The 24,856-nt window shown below is 42.0% G+C and overlaps 1 protein-coding gene across 1 annotated transcript in view; it reads left to right on the forward strand.

Moving 5' to 3' along the window:
• Nucleotides 1–24,856, forward strand: part of LOC143357542 (neurotrimin) — a 134,308-nt gene that overhangs the window by 11,931 nt on the left and 97,521 nt on the right. The window contains exons 3-4 of the mRNA XM_076794110.1: nt 16,661–16,871; nt 21,733–21,860. Coding sequence (XP_076650225.1) covers nt 16,661–16,871; nt 21,733–21,860 — 339 coding nt within the window. The remainder of the gene's footprint in view (nt 1–16,660; nt 16,872–21,732; nt 21,861–24,856) is intronic.

Below are 24,856 nucleotides of genomic sequence, written 5' to 3' on the forward strand. Positions count from 1 at the left end.
ATCTCATTTCATTTATCCACAAGCAATGCTGGTAAATACAACAATATGAATATTTCAAATATTTCTTTCGTTCTTGACCTTCACGATCATTGTATCGCGCAGGGACACGTACCTTTCCATTTAAAAAATGAAAGCTCGCTTTCATTTCTCAAAACATACTGCAGAAGTATACGCACACTGTTATATTGTTTATGAAAGCACCGCTGTTGCTACTTTCATTTTCTCCGCACATTCAATATTTACAAGAAAAACAGTGGATAGTAGTCGCGTGAGAACTCGGTGTAAACGTGTGTTCAGTGTTGCGTCAATTTGATATGTTATTGGCATTCAGTGTCGTCATTAACTTAGCACAAACATTCACGACTGCGATATAAAATTACGATTAAACGAAGATTAATCGAAACGCATCGAGAATCGCGCACCTGATGATGATCAGCTATCGCGAAAATAGAAACAGGTACGAATGAAAATTGCGGTCGGTCTCGTGAACGGTCTAGGCCGGGTTAGGGGTTAAGCCGCATCGCGTAAAAACCGTTCTGTGAATGAACTCTGAACCGCGTAGTCTCTGCGGGGAGGCTCATCGCGATTCCCGCGGCGCGATCTAATAGCGAGGCGTGATTCGACGAGGCGTGAGCGAGGCTGCGCGGGACAACAATGCCGCGGATGATGCGAAGCGGCGTAATATAAGTTGGCCCATTAGGATAGTAACCGTATAATAAGCCGGAACTAGTTTCTCGGTACGATGGAGACCGAACCGGTGAAGTTTCATTTTTATCCGGGGCATTGTTCGTACCTCGAACCCGTACATTTACCGGCGGGGAAATTTAAGTAAAACGGAGGGCTTCGTGCACTCTATTCTTTTTTACACAATACGCGCGAGCAGTTTTTATTTCGCGCGCGGCTGAACCATCCGCCTCTGCCGACTCGCCGCTTCTCGCAGCTTCGCTCTGCTCCTCTCCGGGGCCGGTATTTCGTCTTCTCTCGTCTCGGCGCGGCGCGGCGCGGCGCGACGTTGATAACGCTCGACGCGCGCTGTTTTCAGGAACACGGCCCGGCTAGAAGTTTCCCCGGTGAAAACGAATCACGTTATCGAGGGAAAGCGGCGCGGGCCGCGTATAACGGCGTGAATAGAATGAGGGATCGTGCGAGATAGTATACTTGAAGGTAACGATACGGCGAGGTAGTAAAACCCAACGGGACCATAAAATAGAAACTCCTTGAGCGGCCTCGGGCCAGCTGAATTCCTCGGACCCAAGAATGCAGAGCAACTCGTCCGCCGGCGTGTCCTCGCGATGCTTCACTTTTCCTCGTCCGACTATTTTTAGAGAGTCGTTGCGCCAGTCTGCTCACGCATCTTCTGCCGACATTACGCGGGTAGCTCTTCAGAACAGGGCATTCTAAGTGAACAAGGACACTCCGCCGAGAAATTAAACAGATAACGGATGTACGCGGACGTTAACTCGAATTACCATGACGCTTGTCGGCCGACCTTTCTGTTACGAGGCACTTTAATATGTAAAAGTGTGTGTCGGCCACGTAGTTGATAAACGGGGCAACTATGTTTTTAATTGAATCCGCCCGCCTTGAGAAGCCCGCGCGCGACATTTAGATAGCAGCGTACCTGGCCCTCGAAATCGTCCACAGAGATACGGAACAAATGATTGTTGTATCGTATCTAGAGGTTCCGATCAAGTGTAACCCTACTCCACTTCTCTGACCAAGGACCGTCCCATTACGCTTGTCTGGCTTGAATCAACTCCATTTTACTTGCTCGACCGAGACCACGCCTTATTCCACTTACTCGAGCAAGGTCGATCCTATTCTACTTGTCTGATCAAGAACTGCGCTATTGAACTTTTGCAGTGTTACAGTTCTATTTTACGCGTTGGACTAATAATGTCTCAGTTTCACTCGTTTCATTAGAACACGCCTTATTTCACTTTCTTCATCAAGCTCAATTCCGTTTTATTTGCATGATCAAGGACCGTGTCCTGTTCAACTTATCTCGTTCGAAACAGCTTCATTTTATTTGTCTGAGCAAGAACACGTCTTATTCCACTTTCTTGATCAAGCCCAATCCCATTCTGACCGTAAAGCTGAACAAGCTTATCTGGTCTGAAACATCTCCATTTTATTTGTCTGACTGAGAGCGCGACTTATTCCACTTGCTAGATCAAACTCAATCCCATTCTACTTGTCTGACCAAACACCGACCCATTTCGCTTGTCTGACTTCAAAACAGCTTCATTTTACTTAATTAAGAATACGTCCTGTACGGTTTACTTTTTTCAGGTGCAATCCTATTACACTAGTCTGGTCAAAGACGGTCCTATTCCACTTTGCCCACAAGAAACAATCCTATTTCACTTGTTTGCCAAGTGGCAGTATTCAACACGACTAATCAAGAACGGCTCCAATACATTTGCCTGGACAATGATATCTTATTCTACTTGGCTGACCGAAGCCTGTCCTATTCCATTTAGCCGGCAAGAAACAATCCTATTTCACTTGCTTGCCTAACGGCAGTATTCTATTTGAGCAATCAACGATGGTTCCATTAAATTCGTCTGGCTGGTGACGTCTTATTCTACTGGTCCGAGAGGAGCCCCATCCCACTTGTCCAACTAGGAACAATTTCATTTCACTTTGTTACTTAGTGGTAGTGTACGACCTGTGTAATTAATAATCGCGTCACCCTATTTGTCCGGATAGCAATGTCTTACTCATTCCACGCACTATTCTAGTTGGCTGGATAGCGATGCCTTATTCTACTGGCCGGAATAGCAACGACTTGTACTACTTGCCAGTAACGTACTCCACCTATTATTGCCTTGTTCTATTCATCCGGACGAACACTGTCTCATTCTACCTGTCCGATTGAACAGCTCCTATTCTACTTGCCCAGCCAGGAACGACTTGGAACAATTGTGAAATCGCAATAAAGACATTCTTCGGTTACAACGAGCCGGTGAAACATAATAATAAAATACCACGATAAATTCTAGCGATGAAACGAAACGAGTCTAGAGGAATACTGGGTAATAAACGTGCAACTCCGACGTTATACAGCGTTCTAGACGGTTAACTACGCTTACTTACCTTACTATGCGGAGTACTTTGACACCGACACTGACCCTGAAAGTGGCCTGCAAAGGTACTGAGCGGCTCAAGGAGGCCGTGCACTCAGCCCAGATCCATCGACTATCGTCTCGTATCTAGAGGTTTATGACACGTCAGTCACTATTGTGTCGCAAGCGAGGACGCCAGAAGCACGCGTGTTTACCGACAGCTTGAAACGACAAATTAACTTGTTGAATTCTTCTTCCGGAATTCTAATAGCACCTCCAAGACATTAGGTTACCACTCGTTCGTACGATAAGCCTACGTACTGAATAAAAGAACTCTACGGTGCATTTCAATACCGTAAATGTAGGAAAAAGTTGAGAAGGGGTCCGCAAGGAAAATCAATTTAGAAGGGGGTTGCTTTACGCAACCTATCCCCGACATCGTTTTCTTTCATGGTGTTGATCCCGACCTGTGTTTATGGATACGCGGGGGTTTCCTATCTCCCTGTATCGTTATGGCCTGGCAAAGCAGAGAGGATGGTCTTAGGGATGAGTTATTAGGACAGAATAGCTACCCTTGTCCCTTTTATTATATACCATCTTCTCTCTCCGTTCGTCTACTTATCTCCGACCAATCATGTACCCTTCTTTCGGTACTCTACCCTACAACTTTACCTCTGACCCATACTCTTCAACCCCCACTCGCAGTGACCGTCTTAGCTCCTCTACCCCACTTTCCACCAACCGCTCCCTACAACCGTGTACTCCGCGTTGCCTGACTAAATCTACTAGTATACTGTCGATGGAACAATATACCGACTCTCTGGGGCCACTCTCAAGTGGTCCTCGACCGCCCAAACTATAGCCGATACTGCGAGCATACTCCATAATGAAAGTAATCGGATGACCAAAGTCAAATGTCTCGGGAACGATGGGTGTTAACCATCGAGCAACTTCTTGGCGACGTTTCGTGTTTCTTGAAAAGTAAAAATCAAGGAAATACGGCACACATATTGAAACCATTGACAACAGAAACAAATGCTCTCATATGTACACTTCGTTGACGGGCTCGCAAACATAAATAATTCACAGTGATAAAATGGAATAATACATCGAGATTATCAGTCTGCAGGCAACCGAGACGTGCAATTAATTTTAAGGGTGTGGCACTGAAGATCTTTTGTACAGACTTATTGTTGTTATTTTTAGGAGAACATAAACATTTCTTTCTTTTTCAAGAAATAATATTCCGATTGGTTTCTTGAATTGTTTTCTACGATTTTGTGCATTAAATAGTTCCCCAGATTATGCTGCTCCGGCCTGGACAAATATTCCTATAATTTACTGTCTGTTGACAATTGTTGGGTACGTTCAGATCAATCCCCGATCGTGCCGATTTTGACGAAACTTCGTAGATTTGCGAGCCGGTCGAAATAAAAGACACATAATTTTTCGTAGTCGTGGAAACTCAAGTTTAGGGGGTGGAGTCGCCTTCCTGCCATCCCCGAGGTTATCTCGGAAACCGTTACAGATAAAAATACACTTTAACTTGCGAAGTTGTATGGTTTTTTTATGTACGGCAATGCAACGAAGATAACTGCTTGGTGGACGGAGAAATTAAAAAAAAAAAAAAAAGAAAAAAGAGAGCGCAGGCTCGCGAGCCTTGTATTAAAGTTTTCTCTTTTGACGATAACAAAACGGTGAAGGTAGTAGGTTGGCCGCGACGGATAGTTTGACGTAATGCGTGCGGCGGAAAAGTGCGCTTTGTCAGTGGCCAGTGACGCTCACCTAATTTGGCTTTAATATAAGGGTTGTCATCCTCATAGTTTTTCCATTTTTGCCCTCCTGTCTGACAAAAAGCTATCTCTGTCGCGGCGCTGTATATAATAAAACCGCGTAACTTTGCAATTTAAAAAGTATACTTTTATCTTTAATAGTGTTCCAGATAGCTGCGGGGTGGTAATTTTCAGAAGGGGCGGTTTCATCCCTTAATCTTGGGTCCCCGCAGCCAGGGAAAAATGCGCGTCCCTTATATTTTTTCTATCCGAGGAATCTGCAAAGTTTGTTGACCTTTTATCCTGTGAAACGTGTAAAATTGGTACACGAAAGAAATGAGTGTTCTCTGACGCATACATTTCCGAATAGGATACCGCTAGAATAGTATGTAGCGTTTCATTTATTTGAGAGGAAGGGTATTAATGGAACACCATGCACTTAACGCAATTACACGATATTGCTGGCACGTGGGTGGGGAAGTTCCTAATATCTAAATCTTCAATTATGCAAACGTTCTGCTGTGTGAACAGTGTTTCCTCAGAACACGAGTTCGTTTTGAATGCCTGCCGGTTGTTTACAATGTACAGTCTTCTATGTTTGACCGGATGAATTCTAATCGCGATGATGTAGTACGGTGGTATGCGGTATAATGCGCGTTGAAAAATTTATGTAATTTTGCGGACAGAAAGATATGGAGCCACAGGAGAGAATTGGACAGAACGGGACACTTGGGAAATGATGGCTTCCCTTAATGTTTTCCTCTAACCGCATAAAGAAAGATATATCGTGTCGAGCGAGAGACAGAAATAACTATCTTTAGTTCTTTATTTGATATATTTAACACCTTCGTGAAAGCAATTCCAAACTTGTTTGTGAAAAAACTTTCATTAACTACACGCTCGACAGCCGATAAATCAAATATATCGATTCCCTGTTGCAGTTGTAGGATAGTCGTAATTTAACGATTTGTTACGGTTTATTGCGAGATCAAGTTTCTAGAACTCGAATCTCGCTGTTTCGATAAATTGCTGAAAATGTCTATCTACGGATACTCATATTATCGATTACGATGTGTGAATACTAATATTTAGTTTGGGGCAATTAACAGTCTTAAATTAAACTCTTTAGGTCTTTAATTCACCTGCTATCCTTTGATCAATTCATATAAAAATGTGTCATTAGTCTAGACTGCGGAATTCTATGCAAAAAACTGTTTAAGTTGAAGTATATCAGTCTTTAATTCACTTGCTATCCTTTGATCAATTCATATAAAAATGTGTTATTAGTCTAGACTGCGGAATTCTATGCAAAATAAAAGTTTTTTAGCATTGATTATAATGAACAGGAGTCAAATGAAAATTTCATTCTTCATTAAACTGGTTAGGATGGAGATTGAACATTTTCGAAGGCATCTACTTTAAAACAAGAGATTCTAGAACCACACAATCACCATTATTCATTTAACTAGTTTAATTAACACAGGAAAAAGATAGTGCTCCCCTTTCATCGTCCCTATGTAACATTTATTACAAAATCGTTGTAAAAGTACCTTTCATGCTTGCAATCTGGCTGAACTAACAAATTCCCAGGAATTAATATCTGATAAAAAATGTGCGTATATTTCCGTGAACAATGTTTATCGATTTCCAATTTTCGCAGGTCAAATAACCTCCTCTAGATTGTAAAATTTCCTCGTAGGTTTCTCGTCTAGTCAGAGAGATGTATCGCAAATACTTTCGTCGGAAATTATTTGCGAAATTATTTCTGGAAACATTTATTCACGTAGGAGATAAACGAAATTAATATCTTATTTGTTAATTAAATAACGCAACAATTTAGAGAAAAATCATTTACTTCCCGAATAAAGCATTGTTATTTTCATATCGAGCAAAATGAAATGATATACGTGCTTCCTGTTGCTTATTTGACACTGTGGTAATGTGATTTTTTTCTGAATTGTGTTTCACGACTTCTGAATTGCGTTTCACGACTTCGTCCATAGTGTTGACGTTTGCAAAACAACGGAATTTCCACAATTGCGTTACGCATGAAAGTAATCAAAGTAAGCGTACAAACTGCATTCTTTTGTGTAGATTGAACCAAAGAGCACTTTTGTATAATACAATATGCAGGTATTATTCGTTCCGAAAGGTCTTTCATGCTATACATAACCAGGAAACCAGTTTTGTTCGTTTCGAAAGCATCGTTATTATGTGTGGACAACGTTGTAAATAAGAATGCGAAACACGAGTCGTACAATTAAAATTTTAGATTGTCAACATAGTAGAGTCACCGTCTTAAATAAAGCAGCTCTGTGTCGCTATTTAAAAAATACAAAATGACACCTGTTTTTGTTATGAAATATATTTCTCTCATCATGCTTCTTGCATGCATAAATCTTTCATTCGATTTTATAGTACTCCCTTGTTCGAGGGATTATTTTGCCATGCCATTAAAAACAGCTTAGACGCGGCGACGGCGGCGGTCGACTCGCGGAGCAGCCTGTGCAACTAAAGTAATCATTTTCGGAATATATTATGCCAGTTAAATTACTTGTAGGTCCCGAGCACTGTATCTAAGGACAAAACGAGCCTGCGCCTTTGCCACCCGGTCGCGTTCACGTTCACGGAAGCGATATATTCATTCCACAGTTGGTAAATGCACGCATTTAACTCGGGCAAAGCGTCTTACTCGGTGCAACGAGCGGCGCGCACGCATAATTCATCAGCGCGTGTCAGCTCGAACGCGCGGTTCCCAAGCGTTGAAACTTTCAAGGGACCGTTAAGTTTTCATTGAACTCGACGAGCCGGTCTCGATTCAGCTTCAATTACAAGAAACACTTTAAGCTCCACTTGAATTTTAAACGACCGACTGGCCAGTCGTTTCTCTCTCTCTCTCTCTCTCTCTCTCTCTCTCTCTCTCTTTGATTCTTTCTCCCTGGTCTCTTTGTCACTCTCTATCATCTCCCATCTCTCTCTCTCTCGTTTCTCGCTCGTCCTCCGAGAGCAGAGTTTCGAGCGGATAGCGCCGCGCGGCCGCGGTGGCGGCGGTTTCCGAGCGTGTGCACGGTTATCCGCGACTCATTAATATTCCTTTGTGCGGCGCTGCCGTCGATTATCGGCACATTCTAAATACTAATTTACACTCTGCACGGAGAAACACGCTGAGCAGCTCGAAGAGGGTGGCCGGGCATAAGCGTTCTGTGCGCTATTTAAGGGAGAGCCTGATGCAAACCGTCGAAACCGAACCTCTAGGGATATTTAGTATAACTAATGGAGCGAACCAATGTTCCCGAAATTTTAGGGATATTTCACTAGAGGAAGGGGTGGTAATACGGCCCCTTGTAACTTTTGATATTACAACAAAGACATTTAAGCAAGGAAGGTATAATTTATTGCTTCCACTGGAAACAAACTTACCGAAATTCGCCGAAAAAGGCGGTACGGAATAAAAAAGGAATTATTTATCGAATTTGTGTACAAAACATCAGACCGATGGATCGAGTAGGTTTTGAGATACGTTACCTCCCCATACCTGTGTCTGATACTCGGTAGCGAACATGGCAAAAAAGGACCCAACTTTTTGAGTTCCATTAAACGCTGTCAGGAGAATATTTTCGAAGGGTTATGCCATCGATTTATTCAAAAACCGATTATTTCCATCCACTACATTAGGCTCGCCCTCTAAGGCGCACTTACCGCGGTGAATGGTAAAAGAACGGTAAAAGACGCCTCACTTTTTCGAATTTCACTAAACGCTTCAAGGGGAATATTTTTGAAAGGTTACACTACTGAATTATTCAAAGAAAAGTCGATTTTTTCGACCGCTGCACCAGGCTCCTCCCTTAAAACGCTGTTACCTTCCCGAACCTACGTCAGGCGCACCGTAGCAAAAATGGTAAAAGAACTTTTTTGAATTTCATTAAATGCTTCTAAAAGAATATTTTTGGTGGATTATGCTACCGATTTTCTGTATCTACAATACCACTTTCCAAAGAGAAATCGATTTTTTAAGTCGCTGCGTCAGAATTCTCCCTTAAAGAGCTTTCAGCAAAAATGGCCCCATTTTTTCTATCATTAAACGCTTTTAGGAGAATATTTTTACTGGATTAGGCTACCGATTTTCTGTGTCTGTAATACCACATTCCAAAGAGAAATCGATTTTTTAAGCCGCTGCGTCAGAATTCTCCCTTAAAGAGCTCTCAGCAAAAATGGCCCCATTTTTTCTATCATTAAACGCTTTTAGGAGAATATTTTTACTGGATTAGGCTACCGATTTTCTGTGTCTGTAATACCACATTCCAAAGAAAAATCGATTTTTTAAGCCGCTGCGTCAGAATTCTCCCTTAAAGTGCGCTCAGCAAAAATGGCAAAAGTCTCCCCATTTTTTCTTTCGTGAAACGCTTTTAGAAGAATATTTTTAGTGCATCATGCTGCCGATTGTCTATATCTATAGTGCCACCTACCAAAGAAAAATCGATTTTTCCGGCCAGCCTATATTAGGCTGCCCTGTTTAAGGGGTCGGTCCAGCAAATGACATTAAACCATCAGCGCGCAATCAATGACACCCGTCGAAGGCGTGAAGTATGACCGTTTCGGCCGGACTCTATGACCACGGTACATCGTATAATGCATATTCAACGATCGCCAACCCCACTCGCAAACGGCCACGTATCGCTCGCACATGCTCGAACGTGAATTCTCGTTTCGCTGGAGCTGGCGCGCGGCGTAGCGTCCGGGCGCAAAAAGTTTGTCACGGATAACGTTAATAATTATTTAACGGACAACAATCGGTGTCCACCCGACGGGAATTGATGTTTGCGAAAATATCAGTACCCGTTACGGGACCATTAATTGCAGTTATCCAACCGGTCTATCGTTGTTGTCCTGGTAACAGCACATTTCTTGCGCGCCCCGCTATATACGCGCTACCGTGACCGGGCCGAGTTTACCTGTACGTAAATATGCATACGGGGTGTCCCATTTTCAGTGATACTCTCTGGAATATCGACGAACCCGTCCACGATACCGAACAATGTTGCTGCACGATCGTTATATACGAGCTGTCTGTCCAATTTTTAGCTGCGACTTCGAAAATTATTTCTTTCCAAACAGAGTTTATTATTTGGAATGAGCATCGTTGCAAGCTACGCTGTCAACGAGCTATGAAGTCCTCAATTTTATTATTAGACCGCGGACTTTATGCAGTTGTAACAAACACGAATAAATGAAATTCAAAACTGGTAAAACATTAGGAGAATTTATGGTTCTTAAGACGATTCAAAGAGAAAATACATTTATTTTTACTTCGGTTTCTTAGAAATCATTCGGACAATTTTTATTTTGCATAAACATCCACGGTCTATTTGTTATAGTAGAAATTAAATTTGCTGATTGTGTACGTTCTTTGTTGAAGAAATTTGTACGAATCTTTACGCGCAATCAGAATGTGTTCATTTATCATGTGTTACATGACGTATGTACACGAATAGACGTTGATTGATTGATCGATGGACACTGAAATTTTTGACGTCAAAAATTACACTCTACGCTTCCAAATGGTGTACGTATTATGTACACGCATAATAAACTTGACTGTTTAGTTGTGTCCACGAAAAGAAGTCTGAAGATCTGTAATTTTAATTAATTCGAACGCAATGACGGGTAAAATACTATTTTCGATAGTAATGTATTCTGTTTTCAGTACGTATAACTTTCAAAGTAAAATATATTATTTCACGTAAAAGCTGGTGTTCAAATTTCATTTGAGCAATATTGGAAATAGTTGAGCTGCGTTTTCGGAATACTTTGAAATATTTCCGGGACGATACAAATTTTTAACAATGTGTTTTGTCACATTTCGAATAGTCGAACCAAAATAAAACAAGAGTTTGTCCTGCACCCTCCATTCAAGACACCCCAAAAACTGTGTTTTCGTAGTTTTCAACTCCCGACATTTGTGGACCGTTATCAATGCGAACAAAGGCCGTTAAAAAGATACGTGTCCAATATTTTTCCACGCGTTATCTCACGCATAAGTTCCATCAAAATCAACACGTGCGCCCCCTCGGAATTGTTCGACTTTTATTCGCGACATTTGTCGGTGTCGTCGACCCACGACGTTACGAATGGTCGATCAGGGAAACACGTAGATCATCGTTGATGTTTTTTCTTGTGCCATTGTGTTGGATGATTCGAGATCAAGATATTTCAATTTTTATGAAGCGACGAATACTTTGTACCTATCACGGAACACGCAGGCTCATTATTTATTGTAATCTTTGCGAAAGAATGAAGATTGAAGCTTTCCCATTACAACGACCCCCTGTAACTTGATGTACGATATTTTCCAACTGTTTCAAAATGGCGGCGCTTAAGGTAAAATTTCTTTCGAATCTACACTAAAGTGAGAAGTACGCGTGGGGCTTTCTGAAAGTAATTAATTTTTGCCAGAAATGGCAGACATTGATGTCACGGTTGTAACTTCTGCTAAAAAATTTCTGGAAAATCTGTCATTTCGACGGGTCCCGTAAACCAGCCAGTGTTAATATCGACGATGCTCGAAAAATCGCGAATTGAGTGCGCCGATGTTTTTCGCGTACGGTGTACGCACGCGTCATCGACGGGGGTCTGCATCGGGCCGTTTTTCAAGCGTGGTATAATGCCGTCCCGGGAATAATACGCTACAGTTTTCCGCTTTGCACGGTAGCTGGGAACACGCCGCGCCGGAATTTACGCCCGTGCTTCGTCTTCGCTCGGCGGCGCGGCGGCGGCGGCCGAGGGGGTTATTGTTTGAATTAACGCCGGGAAATATTACGCGCGCCGAGAAGCTGGAAATTATCCGACGTCGAAAAATGGAAAAGCGGGGCTCTGTAGGTCGGGGGTTGGGTGGCGGAGGGGTTCGGGGGTGGCACCCGTGGGCGCAAGCAGCGTGTAATCGACCCGGGGGTGGGGGCGCGAAGCCTCCTGCCTGCGTGGCCTATTATTTAAAAGTTACGCCGCCGACCCCCCCCCCCCTCGCCCGGTATCAGAGATGAAATCAATCCCGATCGTTATTCATTCAAAGGGTAATCGAGCGCGCGTTCAATTTAAAGTTTAAGTAGATCCGCGCGCAAATTTCCGCGACGACGTAGACGGCTCGTTCCGGCTCTCTCCACGCTTGCCGCTACCACCGAAGCCTCTTTCCGCTTCGGGAACTTGAATTTTTATGTTTCTCCGCGTCTTCGCGCAGTTTCATATTTTACAAAGTTGCCCCACGGTTACGGAGGAATTCGCGGTTTTAGATACGTTGTTCAGCTCCGGCTTGGTTGTCGGAACTTGTTGTCATCTGAACTGGAGTCTTGATTGGCTCTCTCTCTCTCTCTCTCTCCCTGTGACGTCGAATTAATGAGTCCGAGTTGAAGGGTAGTTGAATGGACGATGGAATTGCGTTGTTTCTGCGTTCTTGCAGGAGAGAAGATGTTTTTGCATGATCTAGCTACCAGGGAACTGAAGGCAATGCTAGAAATGGAAATGATCCCGGAACTGCTGTACATTGAAACGTCTCTTAAAACATTGCAGAATTTTTTTTTTTCTTGACTTAATCAGTCATAGATTTGAAAATGTAAGTTTTCTCATTACAACGACTCGTTGAAACTTGACTTACGATCTTCCTTTTATCTTTTGCTAAGCTTCGAATGAAAAGTGCACGTCAATTGTGCAGTAATACAAAGGCACTCCACGAGACTCTTACCCCTCGTCATTTCTTTTTCAGAAAAGAGCTACGAGAAATATTTCATATTACTGAAGGATAAGTACGGTATAGATGGAAAGGTTACAATAAAAATGAGCCTGCATCGTACGAAGCATACCCCGCTTCATGCAAAATTGGAGTATCTTGTTGATCTTCAATCATCTCGCGAAACTTGATGTGCGATTTTCTCGGGTCACAGTCACAACTGAACTTGCTCCTCGTAAATATTTTTTTTTTGTATTTCTCTTGAAAATATTTTACAAACTCGCCGCGTGTTACAGGGAAATTCGCGAAATTGCTCGGCAGGCTTCAAAATAGAACGTTTCGACTGTCTCGCGTACTTCATAGACTGCTGAGGTGTGTTCATGTAAATTCGCACGCTCGCGCGGAAGTTTAGGGGTGCCCGAGCTGAATGAAATTATCTTTTCTTCGGCAACGTTTCGAGCAAATTAAGACTAATAGCAGAGCTGCTGAATTCAGGTTGGATTCTCGGTTCTACCGACATGCACATTTCAGGAAAGAGAAACATTTGCTGTGTTATTGGTGATATTAATTCAGTGGGAATTATACTTCGGGGCTTGTGTGCTTTGAGAAAGGGAAATATTTGCAATGTTATTGGCGCAATTCGTTGATTAACCAGCTTCGAGCCAAGAGTCGATTCGACAACTTCCCTACGAAAGTATTCAATGTTATCTGTCCCGAAATTCTGTACAAATTTTCTCCAATACCTTTAAATATATAATTAAAGATTAAGTAATCCACACGTTCTGAAAAAGCAAAAGTTAGCGTACAGACTAGTACACCAGTTGATATGCTATAAATATGCAAAATTATAGAATTTCTTTTTCTTTTATTTGGGCACTTCAATCGCTTCCGGGTTTATTCAGCTCATTCTGTGCCTTTCTAAAATATATATTGAATTGATATTTCCATTTTTGTAAAATTTTACGTCGTGAAGAGCAGATGAATATACTCGTAACGTATGGAATTGATAGGTATCCCTAAAAAAAAAGTTGAAACCCGAGACTTTTGGACAGACTATGATCAATCGGAGAGGTTGGGTTGTTAATTAATCCTGGCGGGTTAATCCCAAAGCCGCTGGCGCGTGTCCGCCGACTCGGCCTGGCGGAAAATTTCAAATGAAAAGTTACCTTTTTGTAGCGAAAATTCTCGAGAAAATATTGCCTCGCGCAGAAAGGCACGCGGCGCCGGTAAGTAATTGTTTCAGGGTCAGTCATGGTCATTTATTGATTTTATCGGGGTTTATTTACCAACAGACACTTTTTATAAGATCGTTATTTTTCTTCTTTGGCATCGTTTCTGGTTGATGATATCTCACCCTGCAATCCTTGTTTTATACCGGTCTTCCCATCGATTCGATTTATTATTAATTAGCGCGTCGAGCGGCTTCAGAAAAAGCGACGGCGCTCAAAGTCGACGTTCCGAGCGGTCGCCGCAGCGGTTTGCGCGATATAACGAAGCAATAAAATAGAAAATTAAACTACCGTTGTCTTCACCCCGTGATGGCCTAAATATCCCGTTTACCTTCGGCCTTTCTATCACAAAAAGAGATCGTCGACTTTCGAACGCCCCCCCCCCCCTCGACCTCTCGGTCTGCAATTGGAACGATACCATAGCAGATATTCTGTTTCAATGCAGTTTTTGTTCGACTGATTTCGTTCTATCGCCGAAGAACCGGGAGGAGTTATCCAAATGACCTGTTTCGAATATCCAGCACGAAAGATTAGGCTTCGCGATGGAACACACGGAATTATTACGTAAAATGTTTATATCACCGCAGCATTGTAAACCGCTGAATCACTGAACGGATAAATGAACGAATGATGAAGTAACTCGGGTAAGTAATTTCGATTTGATGTACGCGTTATACTAAAACCGCTCACCACGACGTTATTGTCCCGTATAATCGAATACGGAGCGACTATTCATAATGTCATTTCATTAAGATCCGTAAGATTTCGAATTACATATTAACCAGCAATCTACGAATTCTTATGCGCATTTTAAAGCCAAGTTCGCGAAATCCTTTTAAGAGCCGCTTAATCCCGGTTTTCGTTCATCGGTTCCTGAAAATTTAATTTCGCGCGACGACGGTCTGCGGTCCGTTAATAATTAACAGGGAACAATCCAATCTTAGCAGAGGCGAAAACCGATATCTTCCCGCGAGTCGAACGTGCTCGATTCGAGAATCGATCATGGACCGTTCCGAATTCCGAGCGGCTACAAAATTGTTCGAAAAATTGCCTATCTCGAGGAGAGAGATATGATCTGTAAAGCGTGTTTATGACTTCTGAGACTCGCGGAGTCTATACAGCTATACCAATCAGAGTTGACCTATTTGGAGGAGTCGCTGGTATCGGGCAGGTAAACAAAGACTTTAGTGGAGTCGTCTGCTGCTGCCGGTTATCGAAACCCAGCCCGGTTAATGAGGTGCTCATTCAATAATGCCTAGCACTTATTTTTCTCTTTTCCGAGCTTTCTATCGTCGAGAATCCGAACACACACCGCGCGGGGTTCCCGTTATATCTACGAGCACTGTTCTTCTATTTCTTTTTTTTTCCTTTTTGTAAACCTGCCTCGTTCGACTCCGTGGAAAACAACGAAATTTTTTTCGCCCTGTAACGATTTCATCTCTCCTCTTCGTCGATACTGATTTATGTTTTCAAACAGAGAGATAAATAAGAGATCGACTACCGTGTTGGAAACGAATCCTGCAATGAACACCGAATAGTCTACGCAAGAGCGTTTTTTACAGTGTATTCCAATTGAATCGATCCACTGGTTTTCGAAAAGCAATAGTCACCGTTTTCGGTAACGTTGTTTCGAGAAACTTGATATTTTACAAATCGTTTCTTTCAAAAACTGTGTTCGTTTGTTGTTGAATCTCTTTGATATTGTTCCGTACGCTATTAGATTGAAAATGTCATACTTTTTTTTTTGTACACATAAAAGTTGTAATGAAATCGTTACTATCGGTATTTAAACATCAACCGTGCAGCATTTCATGAAATTCTGTTTTTGCTTTTGTTACCTGCAATAACGGTTTTCAAACAGAGCACGATTCTTTTGGAAACTCCCCCCCCCCCGATCAGTTTGTAGACCAGAATTTCATTCGCCCGCAGGGTGCGAATTTTTTGAAGCGATATATTACATTTCAGTACAGTGTTTTTTTTTTGCAAATATGTCAAGAAATCATACGTTTTTGGACAGCGTAAAGGTACAATTTATGAAATACAAATTGTGTAGAATAAAATTTCAAACGTTACCCAATTTTTATTCAGCTCGTTTATGGGAGGGTCTCTGAAACAAGGATCTTCTGGAAAAAATGTTAACCACTTTTATTATTCTCATTTCTATTATTTATCACCGTTGCCAACTCAATGCCTGACACTTTTATCAATTTTAACCCAAAACATTTATCAATTATGATACGTGAAAATATATAAAATATATAAAAAATAAATGAAAAGAAAATATATAAAATTTAGAAAAGATTATTTTTGCTAAAAGACACCACACAGATGAGTGCTCCAACAACAATAAATGTAAAAGAAGAGAAGTCTAGGACCTTGTCCAAGAATTCTCATAAAAGTGTTCGCACAATGTCCATAAATGTGAAATCGGGTCAGCACCTAGTGATTTGACTCATCTGCTACTTCCGCTGTCAAACAAATGAATTTTCACCGTAAAAATTTACGAGAAGAATCGAAAAATCTATCGCCATACAAATAAAGAACATTTCAACGTATTCGAGCAAAGAAGTTTCTCGGAAAGTTCGGATGAAAGTATTCGTAGAACGTGCAGAAATGTAAAAGAAAAAGATCAGAAACTAGTGATTCGACCCATCGGGTATATCCGCCGTCGAATACACGAAATGGATGGATTTTCACAGTAGATTATGACGAGAGGGATTAAAAACTGCCGTCGGACAAAGAAGGGGAGGCTTTCAATGTTCTTTACAGGGCCTCGTATTGACTGTGGGGCGCGGTGGGGGCGTTAAGCCGGGGCGGGTAACAACCGTATCATTCTTGAGCCATAACTGTACTGGTGCTATCTGTTTGCGACAGGTATCCTGGGTGAGGCACAGGGACATCCACCTGCTGACGACGGGCGTCGAGACGTACACCTCCGACCAGAGATTCGTGGCGACGCATTTCCCCCAGACCGAGGATTGGACGCTTCAAGTGAAATACCCGCAGCGCCGCGACACCGGCACCTACGAGTGTCAAGTGTCAACGACACCGCCGATCGGTCATTCCATGCATCTCTCGGTTGTCGGTTAGTTCCCGATACTTTCTTTTCTAGTCGTCTATTTTCCTACTGCAGTCCCGGCAGCCTGCGCAATCTTCCCGTCGGAAACGTTCTGTCATTCTTTCTCTCTCTTTCTCTCGCTCGACCCCCGGGGTGCGCTCGTTAATTTTATTTTCTCCGAAACGTCTATCAGGATCGCCACCGCCCCCGACTCTTCGTTTGTCCCGTTCCGGATCGAGCTTACGTTACAACGAGTTTTCCAATTCGAAATCTGCTTTGAATTTCAATTAAAACGTCTTTTTCCTTTTTTGCCCCTCCTCCCCCTGCGCCATCTTCTTCCCTGAACGCCGTCGACCGCTGTCTCCAGGCAATTTGTGTTTGCCCCGACGGGGGAATGAATCCGGCAAAAATAATCAGAAATACAAAGCCCGACCGCGCCGCGCGCGACGCGTTTCTTTCCTTTTGTTTTACTCGGCCATCTTTCGTCCCAAGCCGCGCCGCTCGAAGAGTATTGAATTCGGACACGCCGGCTTCGAGGGGTGTTCCCCGGGAGATCGAGAGATCGGTTTTATTCCCTCGAACGAGAACCAACCCCCGCCCCGGTGAGTTTTGAGGCTTCGATTCCGTCCCCCGGTATCGATCAATTAAATTCCTTTTATCGAGTCTAATATCCCGCTTGTTCCCGAGAGCTCTTTGTTGCCCGCGGAATCTTTATCCGGCGAACGGAAACGCGCGGGGTGCGAGCGAGAGAACGCTGCAACCTGTTAAGAGTTCGATCTATCAGGACTGCCGACGGTTTTTTTTCCACGAGATGCTTTATTTCCGATGGAAATCTGTCTGTTACCTGTGCATTGTAGTTCAAACGTATCTAGGCACTTGATGGATTTTTTTTTATACGCTATCGCGGAACAGCGGAAGCGATGTTTATTAATAGACGGAGTCTACGAACCCTTTGCACTCGACGCTGTTTTGATCGTTGGGCTCAGACATTTCTACTGTTCTCGCTTCAATGACCGGCAATATTTATTGATCTTAAATCTACCAGACATTCATTTCTTGAGGCCTAAAGACCGTTTATGAGACCATTCACAATTTCCATTGGTAATAGTTGATTGTCATAGAATTTTTGTTTTTCGATATATTTTTTGTTTAGAATTCCTTGGGTGTGGCGGGTTGTTTGGCACGACCGGGCAGGGGATGATTCTATAAGTAAAATTAAGTCGGAAAAAAGGAATAAAATTTTTTCGTTTGACGCCTCACTTTCGAGAAAAATTGAGATTGAAGATCCGTCGCGTGCCCTAGTACATGCAGGAAGTAGATTTGGTTGGCCATGACCAGACGCGTCTGACGATTCCTGTCTAATAGCGCGCGTATTCGCTGAATTTTCAAATTCCATTTTCTCGAAAACGAGGCGTCAAACGAAAAAAAGTTACTCCTTCTTGTCGACTTATTTTTATATGTAAAATCATCCCCTGCCCGGCTGCACCAACCGTCCGGCCACATCACTTAGTATACAGCAGTTGAATTGAATTGGAATACTAGCGGTCCGGAAAGCCGTCTATAGTGATTGAATCAGTAGTAGCAATTTCTAATGCCCTAGATTTACGGGACCCGTCAAAATGACGGATTCTAATATTTTTAAATTGCGAATATTGAGATTGTAAAAATGCATCCACGAGCAATTATTTAACAAATTGATTTCTTTGGGTATATATTATTTAAAAAATGGCTACAAACTTTGATCGATACATTCATGTTATTTTTATAAAGTAATGTAAAATAGTCATTTTTAGTGCTCCGTAAACCTAGTGTTAATAAGAACTAACGTTACTTTTTATAAAAAATTGATTATTACAGTATTTATAGAAACGGTAAATAAGGGCCGACGTTGTCAAATGACTTAAAACCGTCATAAAATCAATGCTATAATGTTTCAGTATTCCAATTAACCAGATTATACTGTATAATAGAACCATTCTACTTAAATAACCAACGATCGTTATTAAAAACACGATGCTCGGCGGATTAAAGTGTTACGACAGAAATCGCTAAAACATTTTGAAAAAAAAAAAAAAGATAGATCGTTCGACTTGTGTAGACTTTGCTTGCGGCGGTGGGATCGAGCCAGAATCGAAATTGGTCGGCTGATTTTCGATTTTCCAGAGTTTGCAGAAAATTTGAAACTTCACGAACCGTGGGTGGCAACGGTGCTGCAACCGTGCGATGGTCGCGGATGAATCTCCCGCGAAAAATGGATCGAGATTGAACATTTGATGTAAGGTGGGATGAGATTTGTGCATCAACAATTTTTCTCGCGCAACAATTTATTCCGGAAACACGATTGCGAACAATGACGGCGATACGATACTGCCTGGCCTCGATAATAATTTGACGCGAACTGGCAATCAACAAAAGAGAAGGAATATAGAAATACACGGTATCACGGGTATTGTTTACTGCAAGTAGAACAAGCGAGTGATGGACAGACGCGATACCGTGACGTACAATAGGACCCGTAACCCAAAAATTTTCGAGTACGGTTTTACCGAAGAAGGAGCCTCGACTCGAAAAGCAAAAAACCTTTTTTTACCGGTGTTTTCGATTCGGTTTACCGATTGTTCGTGATCGAGTTGTCACGAGAACACTCTGCGTGCATGCGGTTGTCAAACCGTGACAAACGTAAACGCGTGCAACGTAAGTTTTTTTTTTGGAAAAACCGTAGTGTAATGAAATTTACAGATTCATAGTGAACGGTGTCGGTGGAACAATTACGGGTTTCGTTGTTCCAGCGTTTGAAAATTCGAAAGTCAATGGTTGCGTTTACACCCGATCGCGTACACGCATAACGCGTAAATGTTTGCGTTACATAAATACGTGAAGCGGTTAAAATTTATTTATTGTTTCGCATCATTTTGTTGAATCTCGACAATGCTTTCGGTACAAATTTTCCATCTGATAACTTCCAGTTTATCTGACGCGAATTTTCCTTTTTCATTTGGTAAGCATCGATGCCAACATGCTGGAATTGATTCAGAGATGCAATCAGCTGTTCGGTAAATACATAAGAAGCATAAATATCGGTACCGATTGTATCAATGTTTCCCTTTTTATCTTACGTGTCCCTTTGTTTTCCTTTTTTTTTAGCGAAAGACGTCGGGAGAGGCGCACGATGCAGCAGGAAAAAATAAATTGATAAAATGAAAAATGTACGGCATTAAAAAAAGAGTAAAAGACCGCAGAATTTATTTCGACTCGATATTAATTGTAAAAATAATCAAATTTATTTAAATCGTTTGGATGCACATTTATTCAACGAACTGGATAAAATTCCCTTTAGTTACAGGGGTATAAATTACGAATGAAGTGATAGTAGATAGCGTTGGTTAGCAAATGCAATTAGTTTCAACAAATTTATAAATTATTTAACCGGACGTAATTGGTTTTCAAATGAAACGGATGGGCCACGAAAAATCTGCTTGCAATTTCAGAAAAACGACTGATTGATTCAAAGCGGATTGAAATTGTTTTTCTATAGTGAAAAGGCGGTAGCTTTTTTTGGTAATAGTTCAACACTAGGTTTGCGGAGCACTGAAAGTGATGTCGAGTAAATAATTGATCAACTTGAATGTTTATCGTGTCGAAATTTAAACGCTAGTAATTCTTTAACAAAAATGTGCAGTTTTCGATTAAAATACTTTATATGTGTTCAAAATTATCACTAAAAGGCAAACAAAATTGTATTAAACCAGTTAAAACGATTAAAATAAATTAAACTGCACTAATGAACAATTAAACGAGGACAGTTATTGAAACATCACAATCATTTCATTAAATGGAAATCAAATGAAACCTTTTTTACATTATTAATACTCGCAATAATTTAAACGTTAACTAAAACATATTAACAATAGAATTGTCAGATCCGATGAAATTACGGATCCCAGATATTTTGTCTAATTTCATTTTAACTGACTGAAATTACTTATTCAAACGCACATTATAATACAGGCTGTGCAAGCGTTGTAAAATTATACAAAATTGAAATAAATCGGTATTTTCATAAGTAGACTGCGCATTTTTATGCAAATTGAAAATTGTCCAAGTACAGTTTTCGTATTTTGTACATTGTTTAAGTACTACAGTTTTCTGTTTCACCTATTCGTTTTTCTCATGAATGCATAAAAACCGCGGCCCCTTCATAAGGCAACATACACTAGCCATTTTTAATGCTTATACAACCGTAGAGGGGGTGATTCTACATGAGAAAATAAGTCGAAAATACAGAATAAATTTTGTTCGTTTGAGGCTTCGTTTTCGAGAAAATCTAGTTTAAAGATCCGTCGGGTTCGCGTGCTATAGAATATGCAGGAAGTAGTATTGGTCGGTCATGATCAGACGCGTCAGACGATTCCTATCGAATAACAGGCGTATTCGCTGCACCTTCAAACTCGATTTTCTCGAAAACGAAGCTTCGGATGAAAAAATTTTATTCTACATTTTCGACTTATTTTCTCATGCAGAATCACCCCCTCCAGGGCTGTATACCGGGTCACCCTGAGTATTAGAACTATTAAGTTACAGTGTTAAATTCTAATCGATCTCGCTTTTGAAAATTTAAAATGTATTGTAAAGGGTGCTGTCTTAACAGCAAGACACTAAGAACTGAATTTGACAACATGAATTTGAATTCTGAAGATCATAATAAAATTCGGTTTATCTGGATCTGTCACAATAAAAGTGAATTTCTAAGCCTAGTCAAAAATCACTGTCAGTCATATGTGACTGATGTGGCAGTTCACGTGTTAATTCCTCATTATCCAATGATTAACTGTTTTAACTTGCACTATGTTTGCATTAAACGGCTCACGCGTTCCTTTATCTTCCACAGAACCGGTGACGTCGATTGTCGGAGAACCAGAGATGTTCATAAACAGGGGCAGCACGATGAATCTCACCTGCGTGGTGCGTCACAGCCCGGAGCCGCCGACGGCGATCTTCTGGACCCACGATCGCGAGGTATTGCGTTCAGCATAGCTTAGAGTATTTCGATAGTTGCATGCTATCTGGGTAAAACCAAAGATTTAAGCGCCAATTATCTATTCCTCCATGATTAGCCCTTGCATGTTGGAACTTGACCTAATTAGTTACACATTTTAGTGCAGCTGCTTACAGCGAGTTCTAATTTCCTTGCCGCCATTTTAGCACTAAGATTACGACGGTCAGATGACCGGTTTCACATTTTACAATAATTGAAACTATACAAATTAATTTATGGAAAATAATGGAGTTTCCTTGTCCAAGCATCTATCACATTAAAAATTACAATAAGCAACATTTGCTAGATAATTTTAATGCTTGGTAGGTTCAGTGTTAAGTCATTATTTACGTATATTAGGGCGAATAAGTGGAACAGTATTGATCTCAAAGAAGTAGATTCAAAAATAGGTAAAAGAATTTTTAATGGCTGCTTTAATGGCTGTAAATTTTTGGACTCGGTTGCTTTCTGAAGCTAACTTGGTGAAATAAACTTACGTAATTAGATGCTGACTTACACAAGCATGTGTTGCGATTATATTGACTTACCTAGAGACATTGACGTGATTGCGTGCTACGTCCGATTGGATGCTGACTTATATAAACATATGCTGCGATTACATTGACTTTAATTGTTCCCTATAGAATTCAACGGTACATTGAACCCTTCTCTGAAAATATATGAAAATCAATTTTTCTTACATTAAGCGAACCAAACTGTGTTAGAACCTACCAGCTGGTAAGCTGTAAATATTTAACCATTCGAGACTGCACAGGCACGTAATAAATACATGGTGCCTCAGGACGGACGGTACCAGCTTCCACGATGTGATTCTACGTGAAAAATAACTAAAAAAAAAGCGAATAACATCCTTTCGGTTGACCCTTCGGTTCCGAGAAAATTGAGTTTGAAAATTCGGCGGTTACGTGTGCTGCGGAATAGGAATCGGCTGACGCGTCTGGTCATGACCAACCAATTCTACTTCTTGCGAATGCTAGGCGAATCCGTCGAACTTTGAAACCCAATTTTCTCGGATACGAAGCATCATCCGAACAAAATGTAACTAGTTTTTTGTTACGTATTTTTGCACGTAAAATCACCACAGATTTGTTCCAACTTTGTGTGACCTGTATGGGCACTGTGGCAGTCGACGCGTCACTTAGCTTCCGGTGGGTAATTAGTTGGGTTAGAAAAATGGGGAATGAGTGGGGGCTAAGAAATCCACGTTCTTGTATGGAGACTTTTGAAATAATGGATCAGGTCCGGGCAGCAGGGGTGACAGTTGACGTGTTACTTAGCTCGCGGCACGTGATGCGTGAAGTTAGGAAAATGGGGGATGAATGGGGGCTACTTAAACCACGTATTTTCCATAGAAACAGCGCAATAACCGGGATGGGGAGCAGGGTGCGGGGTTGGCTATTACTTAGCTCCCGGCAGTTGATTTGGCAAGTTAAGAAAACGTGCAAATGAACGAGGGTTGGTAAAACCACGTATTTTCCATAGAAACAGCGCAATAACCGGGATGGGGAGCAGGGTGGGGGGTAGGCAGCGACAACACGCGTGCCGCGTGCCGGTGACGATTGCACGCGCGGATCGCGGTTAAAGAAAGACCGGGCTAAAGTGGAACGGGGGCGTACATGGTCGCCGGCCCGGTCTATCGATCACCATTAGCGTGGACGAGCGGGTGACGTTAATGCGGGACTCGAAATCGGGGGGAATCGTCAGGATTTTTGCGTCGTCGCGCCATTCCGGTCCGCGCCCTGGCCGGGCCGCCGAATTTCGTCCGGCGGTAACGCGTGTCACCGGGAAAACGACCTATTAATGACACGACGGTAATGACGTTTCGCCGATAACTCGGACGAATTGAATTTGTAACGGGAAAAGTTTCGCGCGATCCGCCACGCCCACGTCGCCGCGCGTCTCTGACGGGAATGACGGCGGGGGAGGGACGTTAACGAGGGCAGGGAATGAAATTTCCCGCGTTGGCTTTGTGTACGTGAGTTATGAACATTGTTCGCCGGTGTCCCGTCAAGTAGCCGGTATCGGCCACTTGATTGTGGAATTTCAGCAAACTCCGTTAGCCGGCTGTTTCGGAAAAACTCGGCCGAGATTTACGCGTTCGCCACCGCCGCGAGTCTTATGCTATTTTCTGGAGTGCATAGTTCAGCGCATTCTTTGCACTATTGCAGACAATTGATGAGAAACTGTGATGGGTACCGTTAAATAGCCACCATCGGTCGCTTGCTCGTAGGATCTCGCCAAAATCAGCTTGCATAAACTAGGGCAAGATTATACGCGTTTGTTACCGCGCCTCATGCTGTTTACTGGATTTCGTGGTTTAATGCATTCAGCAAGCTCGTGTGGATAATTGATAGGAAACTGTGATTAGGTCAGTGGTATCGTCAAGTAGTCAGACCGGGGCATTTAATTACAGGATTTTAGCATGCCGAGTTAAATGGTTGTTCTGGAAAATGCTCCGGTTAAGATTAACACGGTCGCCACCACGCGAGTTCTCCATGGTTTCCTGGAATTCATGGTGCAGCGCATTCATCGAACTCGCGCAGATAACTGATAGGAAACCGTGATTGCAGTAATATTCCAATAATATCGTTAAGTATTGATTTGATTATAGAACTTCTGCAAACCGACCTAAACGACCGTTTTGCACTGGAAATTCTCTGGTAAAATGTCTTTGCTACTGCGCGTGACTTTTATGAGGTTTTTCAGAGTTCATGGCGTAGAGCTCGTGTGCATAATTGATAACTGTGATTATGCAATATGATCCTATAAAGGAGATTTAAGATCGTAAAGAGATTAGCTTCTATTCAGATGATAAAGACACATATATATTGTAATTAAAATTGTAGGAGATAGAGATTTAACACCTGTTAGCCGAATTACGTGGTTCTGGCTTAGCAGAGATTTCGTTGAAAATCCAGTATGATGTGATATTACTGGGAGTCTAAGTCAATACTTC

The sequence above is a fragment of the Halictus rubicundus genome, chromosome 9, assembly GCF_050948215.1.
Source record: "Halictus rubicundus isolate RS-2024b chromosome 9, iyHalRubi1_principal, whole genome shotgun sequence".
Taxonomy (NCBI): Eukaryota; Metazoa; Arthropoda; class Insecta; order Hymenoptera; family Halictidae; genus Halictus; species Halictus rubicundus.